The sequence below is a fragment of the Entelurus aequoreus genome, linkage group LG16 (genome assembly GCF_033978785.1).
Source record: "Entelurus aequoreus isolate RoL-2023_Sb linkage group LG16, RoL_Eaeq_v1.1, whole genome shotgun sequence".
NCBI classification, from domain to species: domain Eukaryota; kingdom Metazoa; phylum Chordata; class Actinopteri; order Syngnathiformes; family Syngnathidae; genus Entelurus; species Entelurus aequoreus.
The window spans coordinates 52,688,691-52,709,859 of NC_084746.1; the positions used below are offsets into that span (position 1 = coordinate 52,688,691).

General features: G+C 40.2%; 1 protein-coding gene across 6 annotated transcripts in view; it reads right to left on the bottom strand.

Annotated features, from left to right (window-relative positions):
* Positions 1-21,169, bottom strand: part of LOC133631183 (receptor-type tyrosine-protein phosphatase mu-like) — a 578,559-nt gene that overhangs the window by 148,105 nt on the left and 409,285 nt on the right. For all 6 annotated transcript variants that reach the window (XM_062023331.1, XM_062023329.1, XM_062023328.1 and 3 more), the window contains one exon: positions 5,168-5,385. In XM_062023331.1, the coding sequence (XP_061879315.1) occupies positions 5,168-5,385 (218 nt within the window). The remainder of the gene's footprint in view (positions 1-5,167; positions 5,386-21,169) is intronic.

Genomic DNA, 21,169 nt, shown 5'->3' on the forward strand with positions numbered 1-21,169 from the left:
TGAAAAGCCTTGAAAGGTTATTTGAAAGCGTCAATTTAAGATATAGCTTTGCCCTGTCGAGGATTGTTTGTGATTACAAACTCATTTTAGGAAGTGGGCGAAGATGCAACACTAACTGTCAAATGATCGTGTGGATTTAAAAGGAGATTAAGCACAAAATAAACAGGATGGCGTCAATATGTTTAATGTCTTCTTAAAAGTATTACTGCTAAGTCCATATGGGCCCTCTGCGCCACAACAAAAAGGTCTGTGAGCCGTGCAGGGTTGTTACCAGACGAGCGTCTGATCCGTCACGTTTTAAGCCCAAATGGCACCGTCATTTAAGTTCACCGCCATCTTCGGGTACACTATTGAGGGCATTTCGCTGTTAGGCCGAGAAGTAATGGGCTCCCATCTTAAATCAAGACAGGCCATATGCAGCAGACAGTTAATCAAGGTCAGCGCATCATTGGGTGGCTCGCGCCCGGCAGGGGTGGCGGTCCAAGGAGGCCACCGTGCATTTTTTAATCTGATGCTCGGGAGTGTGATTATGGCGGGGTCGAGCCCCGGGCACAGACTTAGCCCAGCTGCCCATCAACAGAGGATTAAGTTGACCCCGCGAGGGGCGAAATGAAAAGGTGATCATTGACGACGTTTGGTGGGTTTCCTTCTTGGAGGCAGTGGAACATATCCGGCTAACACAGAGGTTAGACATTGAGAAACAAACTTTGACGTCCAAGTTTACATGAACTGGCTCTAATTTCATCAATGCCCAAATGATGAAATTAACTTTATTAACTTAACATTGCCGCTTTGGTAAGAATACCAACTTTAGGCTTAGATGACCCAGGGTCTTATGGCTTCTGGTGGGATTGTTTTTTTTTAAGTCTTATAGGTGAACCCAAACTCTGGAGTGAATACTTGATGTGGGTCAGCTTCATGCAGACTACACTACCGTTCAAAAGTTTGGGGTCACCCAAACAATTTTGTGTTCGAGCCTTCATTTCTAAGAACAAGAATAGACTGTGGAGTTTCAGATGAAAGTTCTCTTTTTCTGGCCATTTTGAGCGTTTAATTGAGCCCACAAATGTGATGCTCCAGAAAGTCAATCTGCTCAAAGGAAGGTCAGTTTTGTAGCTTCTGTAACGAGCTAAAGTGTTTTCAGATGTGTGAACATGATTGCACAAGGGTTTTCTAATCATCAATTAGCCTTCTGAGCCAATGAGCAAACACATTGTACCATTAGAACACTGGAGTGATAGTTGCTGGAAATGGGCCTCTATACACCATACTTGCCAACCTTGAGACCTCCCATATCGGGAGGGGGGGGGGGTTAAGGGGTGGGGGTGGGGTTTGGTTGGGGGTGTTTGGGGGCGTGGTTGGGGGCGTGGTTATTTACAGCTAGAATTCACCAACTCGAGTATTTCATATATATTTCATATATATATATATATATATATATATATATATATATATATATATATATATATATATATGAAATACTTGACTTTCAGTGAATTCTAGCTATATATATATATATATATATATATATATATATATATATATATATATATATATATATTTATTTTATTTACATAGAAAAAAATAAAAAATACTTGAATTTCAGTGTTCCGGTGGCTATCCATTAGATGGCAGTATTGTCCTGTTTAACTTCTCCGTTCATTGGGCAGGCAAGCTGTTGATATTGTGGGAAAGCGGACGTGAGAACAGGCTGTCCCCACTCAGTCTCAGGTCCGCATTAAACTGGAGGGGGCGTGGCCCCCAGCTCCGGCTGAATACCGGGAGTTTGTCGGGAGAAAATCTCTGCCGGGAGGTTGTCGGGAGAGGCGCTGAATACCGGGATTCTCCCGCTAAAAACGGGAGGGTTGGCAAGTATGCTATACACCTATGTAGATATTGCACCAAAAAGCAGACATTTTCAGCTAGAATAGTCATTTACCACATTAGCAATGCATAGAGTGTATTTCTGTAAAGTTAAGACTAGTTTCAAGTTATCTTCATTGAAAAGTACAGTGCTTTTCCTTCAAAAATAAGGACATTTACATGTGACCCCAAACTTTTGAACGCTAGTGTACCTCCAGCAGCCCTCAGGTAAATTGAGTGGGAGACCCCTGCTCTAATACATCCCACCACTTTTTAAACCGAAATGTTTTTCTTTCCATCAATATTCTTCAAATATTGAGTTTTATTTTAAAGCTACAGTGGCATGAATCTGTCGCCCTAGTTAGTCCACATATGCCCAGACTAAACCACCCTCTGGCTTTGTCTGGCTTTTTTTGTGAATTCAAGAGTGTTAGGGCCCTAGATCACTTCAGCCGGAGTGTCACGGCGCGGGCGCATTCCTCTGCGCGATCGCCAGAGCGCTGGCTGGCGCGCTCCTCTCCTCCTGTGGCCACGCTCTAGCACGGCGGTTTCCAATCTACAATCTGCACACCTGACGCTGATGAGACGCCACGCTTCTTAAGCCAGCGCAACCTGCGTTCCAGGGCCAGAACCTAGCTACCTGTTCCTGTACAGTAAGCCTACACGTCTCCAGCTCTATGTGCATTTACTCGCTCTCTGTTTCCCCTCCTCTAACCTACTCAGTGGCCTAGTGGTTAGAGTGTCCGCCCTGAGATCGGTAGGTTGTGAGTTCAAACCTCGGCCGAGTCATACCAAAGACTATAAAAAAAAAATGGGACCCATTACCTCCCTGCTTGGCACTCAGCATCAAGGGTTGGAATTGGGGGTTGAATCACCAAAAATGATTCCCGGGCGTGGGCACCGCTGCTGCCCATTCCTCCCTCACCTCCCAGGGGGTGAACAAGGGGATGGGTCAAATGCAGAGGACAAATCTCACCACACCTAGTGTGTGTGTGACAATCATTGGTACTTTAACTTTACTTTAACTCTGTGCTCATCGTCTTGTGTCCTGTGTCGCCATCCAGCACCATTCCTCCGTTTCCTGGTTTCGAGATGTGTGTCTCGTCTCCCCGAATTCCCTCTGGTTCCCTGGCTGCCTTCCTGGATCTCGAAACATCTCGCCTGAACACGGAACTTGACGCCTCGCTCCTGCCCCTGACCACCTGCCTGTCCTTGGACCTCCGAGCTTGCCTAGCCCTCCCTGGATGTCCGCACCTCGCTCAACACACACCTTCAACAACTCCTGGTAAAACTCCTCAAATAATCACTACATCCATCCATCCATCCATCCCTTATCCGAGGTCGGGTCGCAGGGGCAGCAGCCTAAGCGGGGAAACCCAGACTTCCCTCTCCCCAGCCATTTCGTCTAGCTCCTCCCGGGGGATCCCGAGGCGTTCCCAGGCCAGCCGGGAGACATAGTCTTCCCAACGTGTCCTGGGTCTTCCCCGTGGCCTCCTACCGGTCGGACGTGCCCGAAACACCTCCATAGGGAGACGTTCAGTTGGCATCCTGGCTCCTCTTGATGTGGAGGAGCAGCGGCTTTACTTCGAGCTCCCCCCGGATGGCAGAGCTTCTCACCCTATCTCTAAGGGAGAGACCCGCCACCCGGCGGAGGAAGCTCATTTCGGTCATAACCCAAAGCGCATGACCATAGGTGAGGATGGGAACGTAGATCGACCGGTAAATTGAGAGCTTTGCCTTCCGGCTCAGCTCCTTCTTCACCACAACGGATCGATACAGCGTCCGCATTACTGAAGACGCCGCACCGATCCGCCTGTCGATCTCACCATCCACTCTTCCCTCACTCGTGAACAAGACTCCGAGGTACTTGAACTCCTCCACTTGGGGCAGGGTCTCCTCTCTCTGGCTCTCCACCCTTTTCCGGGCGAGAACCATGGACTTGGACTTGGAGGTGCTGAGTCCCGTCCCAGTCGCTTCACACTCTGCAGCGGCCCGATCCAGTGACCAGTGGTCCAGTACACCATACATATTTTGGTTTAATTACACACGTCACACACTAATACAGGGGTCACCAACGCGGTGCCCGCGGGCACCAGGTAGCCCGTAAGGACCAGATGAGTAGCCCGGTGGCCTGTTCTAAAAATAGCTCAAATAGCAGCACTTACCAGTGAGCTGCCTCTATTTTTTAAATTGTATTTATTTACTAGCAAGCTGGTCTCGCTTTGCCCGACATTTTTAATTCTAAGAGAGACAAAACTCAAATAGAATTTGAAAATCCAAGAAAATATTTTAAAGACTTGGTCTTCACTTGTTTAAATAAATTCATTTTTACTTTGCTTCCTATAACTTTCAGAAAGACAATTTTAGAGAAAAAATACAACCTTAAAAATGATTTTAGGATTTTTAAACACATATACCTTTTTACCTTTTAAATTCCTTCCTCTTCTTTCCTGACAATTTAAATCAATGTTCAAGTAAATTTATTTTTTTTTATTGTAAAGAATAATACATAAATTTGAATTTAATTCTTCATTTTAGCTTCTGTTTTTTCGACGAAGAATATTTGTGAAATATTTCTTCAAACTTATTATGATTAAAATTCAAAAAAATTATTCTGGCAAATCTAGAAAATCTGTAGAATCAAATTTAAATCTTATTTCAAAGTCTTTTGAATTTCTTTTAAAATTTTTGTTCTGGAAAATCTAGAAGAAATAATGATTTGTCTTTGTTAGAAATATAGCTTGGTCCAATTTGTTATATATTCTAACAAAGTGTAGATTGGATTTTAACCTATTTAAAACATGTCATCAAAATTCTAAAATTAATTTTGATCAGGAAAAATTACTAATGATGTTCCATAAATTCTTTTTTAAGTTTTTCTCTTCTTTTTTTCGGTTGAATTTTGAATTTTAAAGACTCGAAATTGAAGATAAACTATGTTTCAAAATTTAACTGTCATTTTTTTCGTATTTTCTCCTCTTTTAAACCGTTCAATTAAGTGTAAATATCATTAATTATTAATAACAACATAGAGTTAAAGGTAAATTGAGCAAATTGGCTATTTCTGGCAATTTATTGAAGTGTGTATCAAACTGGTAGCCCTTCGCATTAATCACTACCCAAGAAGTAGCTCTTGCTTTCAAAAAGGTTGGTGACCCCTGCACTAATAAATACGCCCTTCCTCACTGTACCGTTACACGGAGACTGCAGCATGTACAGGAAAACTTGAAGTTCATACATGCAAGATTAATTCAGTTCCCCATCCTAAAAGCGGAGTTAAAGCAATAAACGAGCTTCGGCTTACCTCGGCCGTTGAGCGTGAGCGCGCACTCGCTGCGCGTGTTGAGCGTGAGCGCGCACTCGCTGCGCGTGTTGAGCGTGTGGTTGTGCGTGTCCATGAAGGAAAGGGCCTCGTCACAGTTGGTGCCCTGCTCCGTGTAGCTCTTGTCCATCGAGTTAACCATCACCGTCATCTCCTGGCGGGTGCTGTTCAGCGTCTCTTTGCGTTTCTTGGCCAGTTTCCTGCACAAAACAAACCATAATGATAATAACTCACCTTGTAAAACAAATCCAGCTAAAACCAAAGTGCTGCAGGTCGCCATCCGGCAGGTCATTTGTCATGATCTACTCTAGTAATGTTCCCACATTAGGCTTTATTACGCCGCAGTTGACTTATGGAGGTGTGCTCGTGGAGAAGGTGAAGGGGTGTGACTCTCTAACCCAAATCTATCAGAGCAGCTCATGATTTAAAGTTCACAGTCGTGGACAAAGTGCTGTGAACTCAAACAGTCAACCTGCTTTTACCATAACACACTTAAAGGGGAACGGCACTTTTTTGGAATTTTGACTCTTATTCACAATCATTATGACAGATAACAAAACGGATGTTTTTTTTAATGCATTCTATCTCGTAAATCAGGGGTCACCAACCTTTTTGAAAGCAAGAGCTACTTCTTGGGTAGTGATTAATGCGAAGGGCTACCAGTTTGATACACACTTAAATAAATTGCCAGAAATAGCCAATTTTCTCAATTTACCTTTAACTCTATGTTATTATTAATAATTAATGATATTTACACTTAATTGAACGGTTTAAAAGAGGAGAAAACACGAAAAAAAATGACAATTACATTTTGAAACATAGTTTATCTTCAATTTCGACTCTTTAAAATTCAAAATTCTACCGAAAAAAAGAAGAGAAAAACTAGCTAATTCGAATCTTTTTGAAAAAATTAAAAAAAGAATTCATGGAACATCATTAGTAATTTTTCCTGATTAAGATTAATTTTAGAATTTTGATGACATGTTTTAAATAGGTTAAAATGCAATCTGCACTTTGTTAGAATATATAACAAATTGGACCAAGCTATATTTCTAACATAGACAAATCATTATTTCTACTAGATTTTCCAGAACAAATTTTTTTAAAAGAAATTCAAAAGACTTTGAAATAAGATTTGAATTTATTCTACAGATTTTCTAGATTTGCCAGAATAATTTTTTTGAATTTTAATCATAATAAGTTTGAAAAAATATTTCACAAATATTCTTTGTCGAAAAAACAGAAGCTAAAATGAAGAATTAAATTAAAATGTATTTATTATTCTTTAGAATAAAAAAAATAGATTTACTTGAACATTGATTTAAATTGTCAGGAAAGAAGTGGAAGGAAATTAAAAGGTAAAAAGGTATATGTGTTTAAAAATCCTAAAATCATTTTTAAGGTTGGATTTTTTTCTCTAAATTTGTCTTTCTGAAAGTTATAAGAAGCAAAGTAAAAAAAATAATGAATTTATTTAAACAAGTGAAGACCAAGTCTTTAAAATATTTTCTTGGATTTTCCAATTCTATTTGAGTTTTGTCTCTCTTAGAATTAAAAATGTCGGGCAAAGCGAGACCAGCTTGCTGGTAAATAAATACAATTTAAAAAATAGAGGCAGCTCACTGGTAAGTGCTGCTATTTGAGCTATTTTTAGAACAGGCCAGCGGGCTACTCATCTGGTCCTTACGGGCTACCTGGTGCCCGCGGGCACCGCGTTGGTGACCCCTGTCGTAAATAAACAAACAAAAGTCTGCCTACAATGGAGTCAATGGAAGGTATTCTATTCCGACCATAAAGACCTCTAAATCAGTTTATTTTGGGTTAAAAGTATTTTTTGCAAACCAGTAATTATAGTCTGCAAATGATGTGTTGTTGTTGAGTGTCGGTGCTGTCTAGAGCTCGGCAGAGTAACCGTGTAATACACTTCCATACCAGTAGGTGGCAGCCGGTAGCTAATTGCTTTGTAGATGTCGGAAACAGCGGGAGGCAGCGTGCAGGTAAAAAAAGTGTCTAATGCTTAAACCGAAAAGAAACAAAAGGTGAGTGCCCCTAAGAAAAGGGAAGGCTATGCAGAACGAAAGTAAAACTGAACTGGCTACAAAGTCAACAAAAAACAGAATGCTGGACGACAGCAAAGACTTACTGCGGAGCAAAGACGGCGTCCACAATGTACATCCGAACATGACATGACAATCAACAATGTCCCCACAAAGAAGGATAAAAACAACTGAAGTATTCTCGATTGCTAAAACAAAGTAGATGCGGGAAATATCGCTCAAAGGAAGACAGGAAAATACCAAGAAAAAAAGAAAAAAAGCCAGACAAGAACCAAAACACTACACACAGGAAAACAGCAAAAAAATGGTGTGATGCCACAGTACACCTACTTTGAGACAAGAGCTATATTGATACATAGTTGGTTGTGGTTTAAAGTCATATCCAACAATTGCGACAACGACTTTTTACTGTCAACTGAGTTAATGATTTCTGCTGGTGGTGTGCCTCCGGATATTTGGAACGCAAAAAATGTGCCTTGGCTCAAAAAAGGTTGAAAAACACGGCTCTAAATAACCATCTAAATACTCCATTTACATTTTGTGACTTGAACATTAACCAAGTATCAGTGATATTGTTACTACTTATTACCGTGTTGCGATAGAAAACACGGAGAAGTAAGGCTCCCCTTTTGAAAATGCGTTAGCTTGATGCTAATTTACATTGCACATGCCGTAGATTATTTACACTTGATTATTTACAATCCGGGGAGGTGGGATGTGGTGGGGGGAGGGTGTTAGTCTAGGGTTGTAGTTGCCTGGAGGTGTTGTTTTATTGCGGTTTTGAAGGAGGATAGAGATGCCCTTTCTTTTATACCTGTTGGGAGCGCATTCCACATTGATGTGGCATAGAAAGAGAATGAGTTAAGACCTTAGTTAGATCGGAATCTGGGTTTAACGTGGTTAGTGGAGCTCCCCCTGGTGTTGTGGTTATGGCGGTCATTTACGTTATGGAAGTAGTTTGACATGTACTTCGGTATCAGGGAGGTGTAGCGGATTTTATAGACTGGTGCTTTTCTGTATAAAAAGGCACCGTCACAGAAAATAGAATAGAATGGAATAGAATAGAATGGACTTTATTGTCATCATTATATTTGTATATAACAAGATTAAAGGCCTACTGAAAGCCACTACTAGCGACCACGCAGTCTGATAGTTTATATATCAATGATGAAATCTTAACATTGCAACACATGCCAATACGGCCGGGTTAACTTATAAAGTGACATTTTACATTTCCCGGCAAACTTCCGGCTGAAAACGTTTCGATATGATGACGTTTGCGCGTGACGTCAATGGTTGAACCGGAAGTATTGGTACATCCAATACAAAAAGCTCTGTTTTCATCGTAAAATTCCACAGTATTCTGGACATCTGTGTTGGTGAATCTTTTGCAATTTGTTTAATGAACAATGGAGACTGCAAAGAAGAAAGCTGTAGGTGGGATCGGTGTATTAGCGGCCGGCTGCAGCAACACAACCAGGAGGACTTTGAGTTGGATAGCAGACGCGCTATCCGACGCTAGCCGCCGACCGCATTGCTGATCGGGTGAAGTCCTTCGTCGCGCCGTCGATCGCTGGAACGCAGGTGAGCACGGGTGTTGATGAGCAGATGAGGGCTGGCGTAGGTGGAGCACTAATGTTTTTATCATAGCTCTGACGAGGTCCCGTAGCTAAGCTAGCTTCAATGGCGTCGTTAGCAACAGCATTGCTAGGCTTCGACAGGCGGCACAGCATTAACCGTGTAGTTACATGTCCAGTGTTTGGTTCGGTGTCTCCTGATAGTAGTATTGTTGATCTGCTGTCTATCCTTCCAGTCAGGGGCTTATTTCTATTGTTTCATCTGCATTTACGCACGATGCTATCACGTTAGCTCCGTAGCTAAAGTGCTTCGCCGATGTATTGTCCTGGGGATAAAAGTCACTGTGAATGTCCATTTCGCGTTCTCGACTCTCATTTTCAAGAGGATATAGTATCCCAGGTGGTTTAAAATACAAATCCGTGATCCACAATAGAAAAAGGAGAAAGTGTGGAATCCAATGAGCCAGCTTGTACCTAAGTTACGGTCAGAGCGAAAAAAGATACGTCCTGCACTGCACTCTAGTCCTTCACTCTTACGTTCCTCATCCACAAATATTTCATCCTCGCTCAAATTAATGGGGTAATCGTCGCTTTCTCGGTCCGAATCGCTCTCGCTGCATTGAAAACAATGGGGAAATGTGAGGAGCCTTTCAACCTGTGACGTCACGCTACTTCCGGTACAGGCAAGGCTTTTTTGATCAGCGACCAAAAGTTGCAAACTTTATCGTCGATTTTCTCTACTAAATCCTTTCAGCAAAAATATGGCAATATCGCGAAATGATCAAGTATGCCACATAGAATGGATCTGTTATCCCCGTTTAAATTTTAAAAAAAATCATTTCAGTAGGCCTTTAAGGGCTCCAATTTAAAGTGCGGTAGTGGGAACAAATATGGGGTAAAAATAAATAAATAATAAAATAAAATAAATTACACAACAGGCAATAAAGAAAAGAAAAAAAAACTAACAATTGAAATAAACAGACTACTATCCAATAAAAATAATAAGCAATTGTATAGAATATACAAAACACTATAGAAATACAAAATACTGTACAATATACAGAACAAGACAAGAGTACCGGAGTAATAAATAACAATCAGTGTCGGTATTGCACTCGAAGGGTAATATTGCACAGTATTAGGGTAGGATATTGTACAGGGGTGGATTATTATTATAAGTTAGAGTTCAAGATGGTGACAGCTCTGGGAAAAAAAAGTCAACCTTTGTAGATTTGGAGGTAATTTCAAAGTTTTCCCCCACTCTGCAGTGTCACCCACTCACTCTCACTTGTCACGTCCAGTTGTGTTGAAACAATTCTCAGAGTCGGACCCACTTTAAAAACTGCCCCGGCTACGTTGCAGCATCTATCGCAAAAGTCACTGTGAGAATCCCAGAAACTTTCAAGCCGTAAAGTTTGCTGAAAAATAAATGAGGCGACTGAAAGACAGGAACCGACTTTTTGCATTTTTTTTTCTTTGGTGTGTGTGCACATGGAAAGGGGCTTCTTCCCCCCTCTCGACCCCTCTGAAGTGTCCTAGGAAATAAAGGGAGAATTCCTCCTGGAGAGGCTCTCTGAAGCCGGCACTGACCTCAGCGAGGAAGAAGAGAATAGAGGAGCGTCCCGGCGGTGATTAATAAAACATCACTTCATCACTCGGCGGAGTTAACGCTCCATTATTTCGGAAAAAGTATCATCAGCATAGAGAAACAGCTGGAGAGGCAGAACGCTGGGTGGGGGTTGGGGGAGGGTGGAGGTACATTTGTGATCCCCTCCGCCGCTTTGGAACCTCGTCACCCTCCGCGGACGACTGCAGTCTAACCGCGCTCTCCCGCTGCTTTGTTTTTGCAAATCTCCTCTGTTTGTTCAATTCCGCAAAACTGCCGCCGCGCCGATGCCATATGGCGGGCGGGCCCCCCTACAGTCGTTTGCTCCAAGGAGCTCAGCGTGACGCTAATGGCCGATGTGTTCACGGGAGAGGAAAGTGACAGAGGAGTGACATTTTCATCTGCAGGACGCACTCGCTGTCTGCTTAATCTGCAATTAAGAGCGCAAACAATTCCACGTTGTTGTCTGTTGTTGTTCTGTTACTGTACAACTACTACAGCAGGGGTGTCCAAACTTTTTCCACTGAGGGCCGCACGCTGAAATATCAAAGCAAGCCACGGCCATTTTGATATTTTTTGTTTTAAAAAACAATACAATATATGTATAAAAAATATAGGGATGTCCGATAATGGCTTTTTGCCGATATCCGATATTCCGATATTGTCCAACTCTTTAATTACCGATACCGATATCAACCCATATATACAGTCGGGGAGTTAACACATTATTATGCCTAATTTGGACAACCAGGTATGGTGAAGATAAGGTACTTTTTTAAAAAAAAAAATAAAAAAAAATAAGATAAATAAATTAAAAACATTTTCTTGAATAAAAAAGAAAGTAAAACAATATAAAAACAGATACATAGAAACTAGTAATTAATGAAAATGAGTAACATTAACTGTTAAAGGTTAGTACTATTAGTGGAGCAGCAGCACGCACAATCATGTGTGCTTACGGACTGTATCCCTTGCAGACTGTATTGATATATATTGATATATAATGTAGGAAGCAGAATATTAATAACAGAAAGAAACAACCCTTTTGTGTGAATGAGTGTAAATGGGGGGAGGGAGGTTTTTTGGCTTGGTGCACTAATTGTAAGTGTATCTTGTGTTTTTTATGTGGATTTAATTAAAAACAAAACAAAAAAAACAACAACAAAAAACGATACCGATAATAAAAAAACCGATACCGATATTATCGGACATCCCTAAAAAAATATATACACTACCGTTCAAAAGTTTGGGGTCACATGTAAATGTCCTTATTTTTTAAGGAAAAGCACTGTACTTTTCAATGAAGATAACTTTAAACTAGTCTTAACTTGAAAGAAATACACTCTATACATTGCTAATGTGCTAATTGACTATTCTAGCTGCAAATGTCTGCTTTTTGCTGCAATATCTACTAGAGGCCCATTTCCAGCAACTATCACTCCAGTGTTCTAATGGTACAATGTGTTTGCTCATTGGCTCAGAAGGCTAATTGATGATTAGAAAACCCTTGTGCAATCATGTTCACACATCTGAAAACACTTTAGCTCGTTACAGAAGCTACACAACTGACCTTCCTTGGAGCAGATTGAGTTTCTGGAGCATCACATTTGTGGGGTCAATTAAACGCTCAAAATGGCCAGAAAAAGAGAACTTTCATCTGAAACTTGACAGTCTATTCTTGTTCTTAGAAATGAAGGCTCGAACTCTAAATTGTTTGGGTGACCCCAAACTTTTGAACGGTAGTGTACATTTAGGCCTCCACTCAGGCTTGATCCTGGGGACCCCAAAGGGTTTAGGTAAAAAAATATATAAAGAATTTGTCATTATTTAGTATTATTATTATTATTCAAGGTCTAAATCTGCAGATCAACATTAGGTCTATCTGTCAATATAAAGTGTTTTTTCAAGATTTAAGTTGCATGCTCTTTTTGTCAAAGAAAACCCAGTTTTTTTAATGGAAAAAACACAAAATATGCAATATTTTCCCCCAATAACATTTTAAAGTGGGATATTTGAGATTATATAATAATTGGAGTTCATAGCATAACTCATAACAACATGAATTCATTATTATTTTTGAGCAACTTAAAAAGACACTTAAAAAAAAAAAGTCCCACTAAGATTATTGGGGATCCAAAAGTGTCCTGCTCAGTAAAGTATTAAAAAATAAATCATACTTTTTTTAAAACTTTTAACACAATAGTCTCAAGATCAACTTCAGATCTGTCCGTCAATTATAACTTTTGTTGTTGTTTATGTTTTTTGTTTGTTCGTTTTAGGACCTTCTTTAAACAAAACAGCTTAGTTTTTTATATGGCAGACACAAAATATTTTCCCCAAAAAATATTCCAAAGTGGAATATTTAATGTGATGTAATTGGAGCTCTGAATGGGTCAATAATTCACAATGACATTGATTTTGATGCATTATTATTTTTTAAAGAAAGAAACAGCATGCATGGCAGCTTTGTGTTATTAGAGTAAACATTGCAACATGTTCTTGTTACATTTCACCTGTTTGCTCTTTTATACCACTTTTTATGTTTTTTATTTTTTTAATCGTATTTTTAGAATGTGCCGCGGGGCCGTTAAAAAATGACCTGCGGGCCGCAAACGGCCCCCGGGCCGCACTTTGGACACCCCTGGACTACAGAGTCAAAATGTAGTCCACCATGATTGAGGCCGGTTCATCTCTCACGCGGGCGACTGATTAGAAGCACTATAAGCAAAGTTAAAACCTGTTTTATGACAGTATTTTGTCAAGGAGTAATACTGCACTGCAAAAAGTCAGTGTTCAAAAACAAGAAAAAAAAAATACAAAAGTGAGGGGTATTTTACTTGAACTAAGCAAAATGATCTGCCAATAGAACCAGGGGGCGGTGTAGCGTACCCAGATGTAAAACCTCTTTTGCACAATCAGCCTTTTCATATAAAGCCATAAAGGAATGGAACGACCTCACAACAAACTTGAAAAGTCTAACAGATGACTCTTCATTCACAATTGAAGTTAAAAGGTGGCTTTGGAGCAATCAAAGCTGCTCACACGGTCACTAAGATGGGCATATGTTTGACACATCAACATAATGTGTATTATATTTACCCATGAGAGCATTTTTATCGCAAATTGTGAGGTGTGTCTGTTAAAATCATGCTTGTTTTTACAAATGATGACAGATGTGAACAAAAGCATGTATTGTCTTTGTGGGATGATGTAAATGAGGTGTGCTTGTATTGTATATTAAGTATGTGTACATGAAAGGGCATTTTATGACTTTTCTTCATTTAAAAACATGCTATAGTACACTACTGTTCAAAAGTTTGGGGTCACCCAAACAATTTTGTGCAATAGCCTTCATTTCTAAGAACAAGAATAGACTGTGGAGTTTCAGATGAAAGTTATCTTTTTCTGGCCATTTTGAGCGTTTAATTGACCCCACAAATGTGATGCTCCAGAAAGTCAATCTGCTCCAAGGAAGGTCAGTTTTGTAGCTTCTGTAACGAGCTAAAGTGTTTTCAGATGTGTGAACATGATTGCACAAGGGTTTTCTAATCATCAATTAGCCTTCTGAGCCAATGAGCAAACACATTGTACCATTAGAACACTGGAGTGATAGTTGCTGGAAATGGGCCTCTATACACCTATGTAGATATTGCACCAAAAACCAGACATTTGAAGCTAGAATAGGCATTTACCACATTAGCAATGTATAGAGTGTATTTCTGTAAAGTTAAGACTAGTTTAAAGTTATCTTCATTGAAAATAAGGACATTTCAATGTGACCCCAAACTTTTGAACGGTAGTGTATGTTTTTATTGTCATAATTTTATTGCATGATTTTTATTTAGGTAGCCAGGGGCTGCAGATGGAAATGAGCTATTTAGCTATAATCTGGTACAGAACATATCTGTCTGTGAGCTTAATGTTTCTGTGCATTGTCCCTTCAAATAAAGACTAAACTAAACCAAACAAGAACATTCGGCTTGTCAAGACTTTCCAAAACAAGTCAAATTAGCTAACCTCAATGAACCCAAAAATAGCTTAAAATAAGTATATTGTCACTAATAACAAGTGCACTTTTCTTGATAGAAAAAACAAATATGAGACCTTTTTTCTCAATATGTTGAAAAATATTCTTAAATGAAGTAAATGCTAGTGCCATTATCTTGACATAATGATATGCGCTCGGCATCACATGTCTTGCATTTTCCCATCGATAACATGACATCATCGCACCAAGTGCGTGCTCTTTCAGTCAATTAGTGTGCAAGGAAAAAAAAAAAAAAAAATATATATATATATATATATATATATATATATATATATATATATATATATATATATATATATATATATATATATATATATATATATATATATATATATATATATATATATATATATTAGGGGGATTCAGAATCGATTCTCATTTTTAAAAAATCTATTTTTTTTCTAATTTTTATTATTTAAAAATTATTTTTTTATTTTTATTTTTTTTAAATTAATCAATCCAACAAAACAATACACAGCAATACCATAACAATGCAATCCAATTCCAAAACCAAACCCGAGCCAGCAACACTCAGAAGTGCAATAAACAGAGCAATTGAGAGGAGACACAAACACCACACACAACAAACCAAAAGTAGTGAAACAAAAATGAATATTATCAACAACAGTATCAATATTAGTTACAATTTCAACATAGCAGTGATTAAAAATCCCTCATTGACATTATCATTAAACATTTATAAAAATGAAAGAAAATAAACATAAGTGTCACAGTGGCTTACACTTGCATCACATCTCATAAGCTGGACAATAACACTGTGTCCAATATTTTCACAAAGATAAAATAAGCCATATTTTTGGTTCATTTAATAGTTCAAACAAATTTAAATTATTGCAATCAGTTGATAAAACATTGTCCTTTACAATTATAAAAGCTTTTTACAAAAATCTACTACTCTGCTTGGATCGCAATAGATAACCCCTCCCGTCTCCTCCCATTGTACACAGTGGAATTTTACAAGCCTTTGGCTTGGTGCAACAAAGACAGCCTCTTGTCTGTTCACTGGGAACTCAGAGAACGGAAAGTTTTTTGATAATTTACATACAATTTTTCTGACAAGAGTTGGTTAACAATGCAAGTAATGGCGATTTGTTCTATTTCGGCAATAAAGCCCTCTAAAAACATTTTAAAAAGTATGTCCAAATTGACACAATTACGCACCCGACTGTAACAAAAAGGTGCTCGTGCTGCACAGACAGAGAATCCTCCATCATACGTGTCTGTCAACATACGTATTTTGACAGACTGAAATACATCAGACATATTGTCTATTCAGCAATATCATTTTATAATTGCATAGCTGCTGGATGTACATACAAATCTGTAACACGTGGATGAGGCTTGGTTGAGATCTTTCATGCGTATTTCCCCCCTCTCTTAGCTTCCGCAACGTCCCGCCTCTGTTATGGCTTTGACCACGTTTGAGCTAAGTAGAGTTAGCTCCACAGACGGAGGCAAGCCGCCGCGTGATGAGGATAAATCTTCATGCAAACGCGGCGCTAAATTTGTACGAGGGGAATATTTAATGATGGATGGGCGCATTAAAGATGCACATGCGCCACCAGAGATACAGTACAAGTTTGAGAAAGTGCAGCGTAAAATGTTTGCAGCGCTTGATGAATGGGAGCATTTGTCATGTGAGCTGCACTGAAGAAGATACCAACTTCGAAAATCAAAAGGAGCGCAGACCTCCACCAAGGTCAGTGACATCAACGAGTAAACGTAACAAAAACTTAATTGGATCCTGTTTAATTGTGAAAAAACTTGATTAGTTTTTGTCCAAACTTTTTGACTCTGGGGCCACAATGGCCAAAAAATATGTAAAGTCAATACTATATTTGAATGAATTTAATAGCTACAGTAAATCACCAAACTAACGTCCAGAAACGTATAAAGTTACAATAACTTATAGTCTGTGTTGGGACTAACGCGTTACAAAGTAACGCCGTTATTTTCGGCAGTAACTAGTAGTCTAACGGGTTATTTTTTATATTCGGTAACTCAGTTACTGTTACTACATGATGCGTTACTGCGTTATTTTACGTTATTTTTTATGTAGTATCTGCTAGAAACAGAAGATCTGAGTGTATTTTATTGGAGAGTTGCAGTGTCGTCCTTCTGAATCTTCCTGTGTCACAGGAAGATTCCTGTGTGTGTCTGGGTGTGTGTGTGGGGAGAGGCGGCGTGTGTGTGTTTACTAACAACACATCATGGCGGAGCCGCAGTCGAGTTTCTTAACATGGAGATATTCTCACTACTTTTCTTTTGTCGAGCACAAAGAAAAGAACCTTTTAGTTAAATGTAAGTTGTGTCTTGGATCAAAGATCCCATCTACTGCCCAAAACAGCAATTCAAATCTGCTGAAACAGCTACAAAAGCAACATGCTTCGACGAAGCTAGTAAAGAGAGACACAGATGCCACTTCACCTCCACCTAAGGATTTTAACGGAGGCACTGCTAGCCAGGACAACGTTGATAGTGCCATTGCAGCGTATGTGCTAGAAGACATGCAGGCTATTTCTACAGTGGAGTCACACGCTTTCAGGTAGATAGTTAGCATGATAGCGGCTTCAAACAGCAAATGGCATGGAAAACATTTTCACATACCTGGACTGTGAGGACATAAAAATGGAAAGCGAGCTAATGAAAACACTCCAAACTCTGCCTCTGCTCATCATTCAGTATTGAAGGTACACACACTCTGTCAATTCTCTTATATACTCTTTCATTCTAGACTTCTAGAGTGTTTGATTATCACATCACTCTAAATGTATAGACTATAAAGTTCACAAACATAAAGAGGGATCCTAGTGGGCCAGGCCAATCTTTCCTTATCTCCAAACTAAAACTGGGGAAATGCGTAGAGTGTTCCGGGCTTCAGTACAGTGTTGATCTCATGAAGACATGATTTTATTTCACAATTCCTTGAGAGAAAAAAACGCCTGGTTAGGCTTTGTGTATGTCATGTGTGCCTTCCGTGGGTGAAGCCAGGTTTACAGCTATGTTGTTTTTATGCGGTTTGTTACTTATGTATGTTATGTTGGTGTAAGTAACTGAGTTAGTAACTGAGTTACTTTTGAAATAAAGTCACTAGTAACTGTAACTAGTTACTGGTTTTCAGTAACTAACCCAACACTGCTTATAGTTAACATTTTAAGATAAAACCTACATTCCTTTCTTATCATTTATTCCAAACCAGTTTCTGCAGCTGTTTTCACAAGTGATCGGCAATCCCAATGATTTAAGTCTGCATGACAAACATTTAAAAAATACAGTACAACCTGCAATAAAGTTCAATTTTCTGGGGAAATCCTCACTACGCTGTCATATGGACTTGCGCGTGTTAACCATACTTGGCCAATAAAGCTGATTCTGATGTCCGTCTATGTTTCCACAACGTATCCTCTATCTGCCTATCATCCTGCACAGTCCATCCATTCATCCACTTCAAAGTACCCCAAGGCTGCCACAAATGATTGGAGGATGCGGGAAGAACTGTGGACACTCTTGTGATTTTGGATCACATCGGACTGTCTGCCCCGCAGGATTTTCAGGACCAGTCACAGACAATTTAGAGTGAAAAGCAAATTTTATTTTCACTCGTATACAAAACATTCTAACTTGGATTGTTTCCCCGGCTTCGAGACTCTCCCGAAGGACAGTGCGGCGAAGACACAACAAACTTGCCACACACACATATGATGGAAGGATGGGCAGCGCCTGAGAGCTGCGGCCTGCCACCATGGCCCCTCGCTCCCTCCCCTCTGTTGCTAGATATCTTGAGATGTACGTTGTAATATGTATATGTGCTTTGCTATGGAGGTTTTTTTTCCCCTTAGGAGCCCAGTCTAGATTGTATTTTTTTTACTCATCCTTCCCCAGCGTTGACCTTTTTTTCCCATCTTTTACGGGGCGCCTTGTGGCGACCCATCAGCGTTCCTGTTCTGTAACCCTGTACACTGTTTGTTTGTCTAGTCTTGAACGGGTTTGTGCTGAAAACAAAGTTTCGTTGTACTTGTGCAATGACCATAAAAGACCTATCCTATCCTATCCATGTATAAATCCACAGTATCTGAAGCGGGCGTGTGTGCATGACAATACCAAAGTGTCTCCATGGCAAAGTCGAAGCGAAGGCAGCAGGTGACGACGTCGGTGGAAGCCTCATTAGACCGAGCAGGCTCCAGCTCCGAACTGCAGGAGCTCTGCTACAACAAAAAGGGCAAGCTGGCCGCGGATTGAGCATCAACGTTTCTCCGCCGTGTCCGCGAGAAATGACGCGGCGGTGGCTTCTTTAAATGGGAGCTTCAAAAACCTTCCGGCTCAGCATGGAAGGCCTCGTTCTAGCAGAAACTTGGTGACATGGCCAGCAAAGGTTCATTATTTATGTGACATAAGCGAGTATATCTGACTTCCAGCAGTGACTTTTAACCACTTGTTTATCTCAATCCGGTCCAAGAGGTATTGCCGTTTACAAAACAATCTGAAATCCCTCAAAAGGTTTTTTCTCACATTTCCACAAAGTTTTGCAAACATGTTTATTTTAGCATCAATCAAGGCTGCGATCTCTGATATTGGAGCTTCTTTGATCGTGCAGGTATACCTAATACCATTTTTTGGACAGATTTTGACCCGTCTGTGTGCAGCGATTTGGGATAAGAAGCTTACTTTGACACAATATGACACGTCCTAATTTTTGTCCAACATAACTTTATCTCGCCATTATTTATCATGTTTAATATAATATAACCCCGCCTTCCGCCCGCTCGATTGCAGCTGAGATAGGCTCCAGCACCCACCGCGACCCCAAAAGGGACAAGCGGTAGAAAATGGATGGATGGATGGATGGATTTCAAAACTACATTGATGCGGCAGGCAGAAAAAAATACAAAGATAACATGAATTGAACATAAAATATTAATTTAAAATATGCATGTGAGGAGGCGAGGCCGGCAGACCGACAGCGAGGCAGGGCACGCCGGTGCCGACCCCCGAGATCGACGCCGAAACAAATAACAGGTGCGTGGATCGCCCACCTGGGCACAATTATATGATCTCCTCCCAGTGTGTAAAAGGGCGGCAGCCGAGAACGTGGAGGCAGAAGGAGTTGGAGAGCCAACAGTGGATGCAGTGCGGAAGAGAGCGAGAGGCAGACAAAGACGACGCGGCAGGTTGAAAAGCGTGCCGAAGAGCGAGCAGGAAGAGGAGCTGAAAAGCGACCCGAAGAGACTGAGTATTACTGAAAAATAAACAAAGTCAAAACTGCTCGAAGTCATGTCTGTGCTTGGTGGTCCATGGAACCTGGACGACAGCGGTAGTCTGTCACAATGCAATAGATTAATTCCAACAAAATCTAACAAAATAGGTAACACTGCAAAAAGTGGAAATATTAGAAATTAAATATCAACGTTGTTGGGATACATTATGTTGGGATACAATTAAGAAAATTAAGGATGAAGTGATCAAGAAATGTTTAGTATATATATGCTTAGAAATAGGCCGTGCAAGTAATCATATCCTCTAAGTTCCACTGTTGACGTGGCTTCTTTGCCGAGGTCTGAAGGACAAGACCAGGGGCCGTACTTATCAAGCTTCTCAGAATTACTCCTAAGAAGTCTGCTAAGAGTTGACTTAAGAGTAAATAAATTCTTGGCTGAAAGCTGCACTTAAAAGTTAGTTATCAAGCGTCTTACTCACACTTTCAGCGAAGTGTAGGACTGAATCTTAAGTGTCACACTCAGAGCTGAATTACGACATTACTATGTGCCGTAAACGCAATTTTAGGTGACGTCATTTCTGTGTCCATAGAAATGACCAATCACGGAAGGGAATCCCTTGTCTAAGAATAAAGAAATATCTTGGAAATATTTAAGTGGACAATGGGAGTGTATATTTTGACAATAAACTACAAAATAATACAAAACAAACTAGTCCCCGCCGGCACTCACGCTACCGCTCCCTCTCTTCTCTCGCCCACACACTCACTGACGTCACTCACCTCACGGCCACACACATACGCTACTCTCATAACATTTTCTTTCCAATTCATTAATTAGGCAACTAATTTGAAACTGGTGTGGGTGGCTCTATATATACTAGCCCACTGCAGACACATGCAGAAATCAACAAGGAATCGAAAAGTATTAAATCTGTGACAAAAATAATATCCGCTCTGTCTAAACGATACCGTTTGATCAGCTGCTCGTCATAAAAAAAAAAAAAACATTGTTCTGTTCCCTGAACGTTGGCGCACGTCTCTCTCGCCTCAGTGCCATCCCCTGCTGGCAACTCCTAACCACTTAAGACACCTCTGAAGGTCTCTTAAATATGGTGGAGAGTAGGAGTGATTCTTAGACTTAAGAACGTTGATAAAAAGCTTTTATTCTTAAGTTTGAGAGTAGGACTAAATTTCGCACATTCTCAGGACTTAAGTGTAAAATGGCACTCTAAGAAGCTTGATAAGTACGGCCCCAGATATGAAGTCGGAGTCAGGAAGGAGAAGGCAGAGGAAGATTCCACCCCGGGAAGCAGACACCTCATTGCATATTAAGTTAAAGTTCAAATGTTAAAGTGTGGCGAAATTATTCTCTGCGTTTGAACCCATCACCCTTGTTCACCCCCTGGGAGGTGAGGGGAGCATTGGGCAGCAGCTGTGGCCGCGCCCGGGAATTTTTTTTA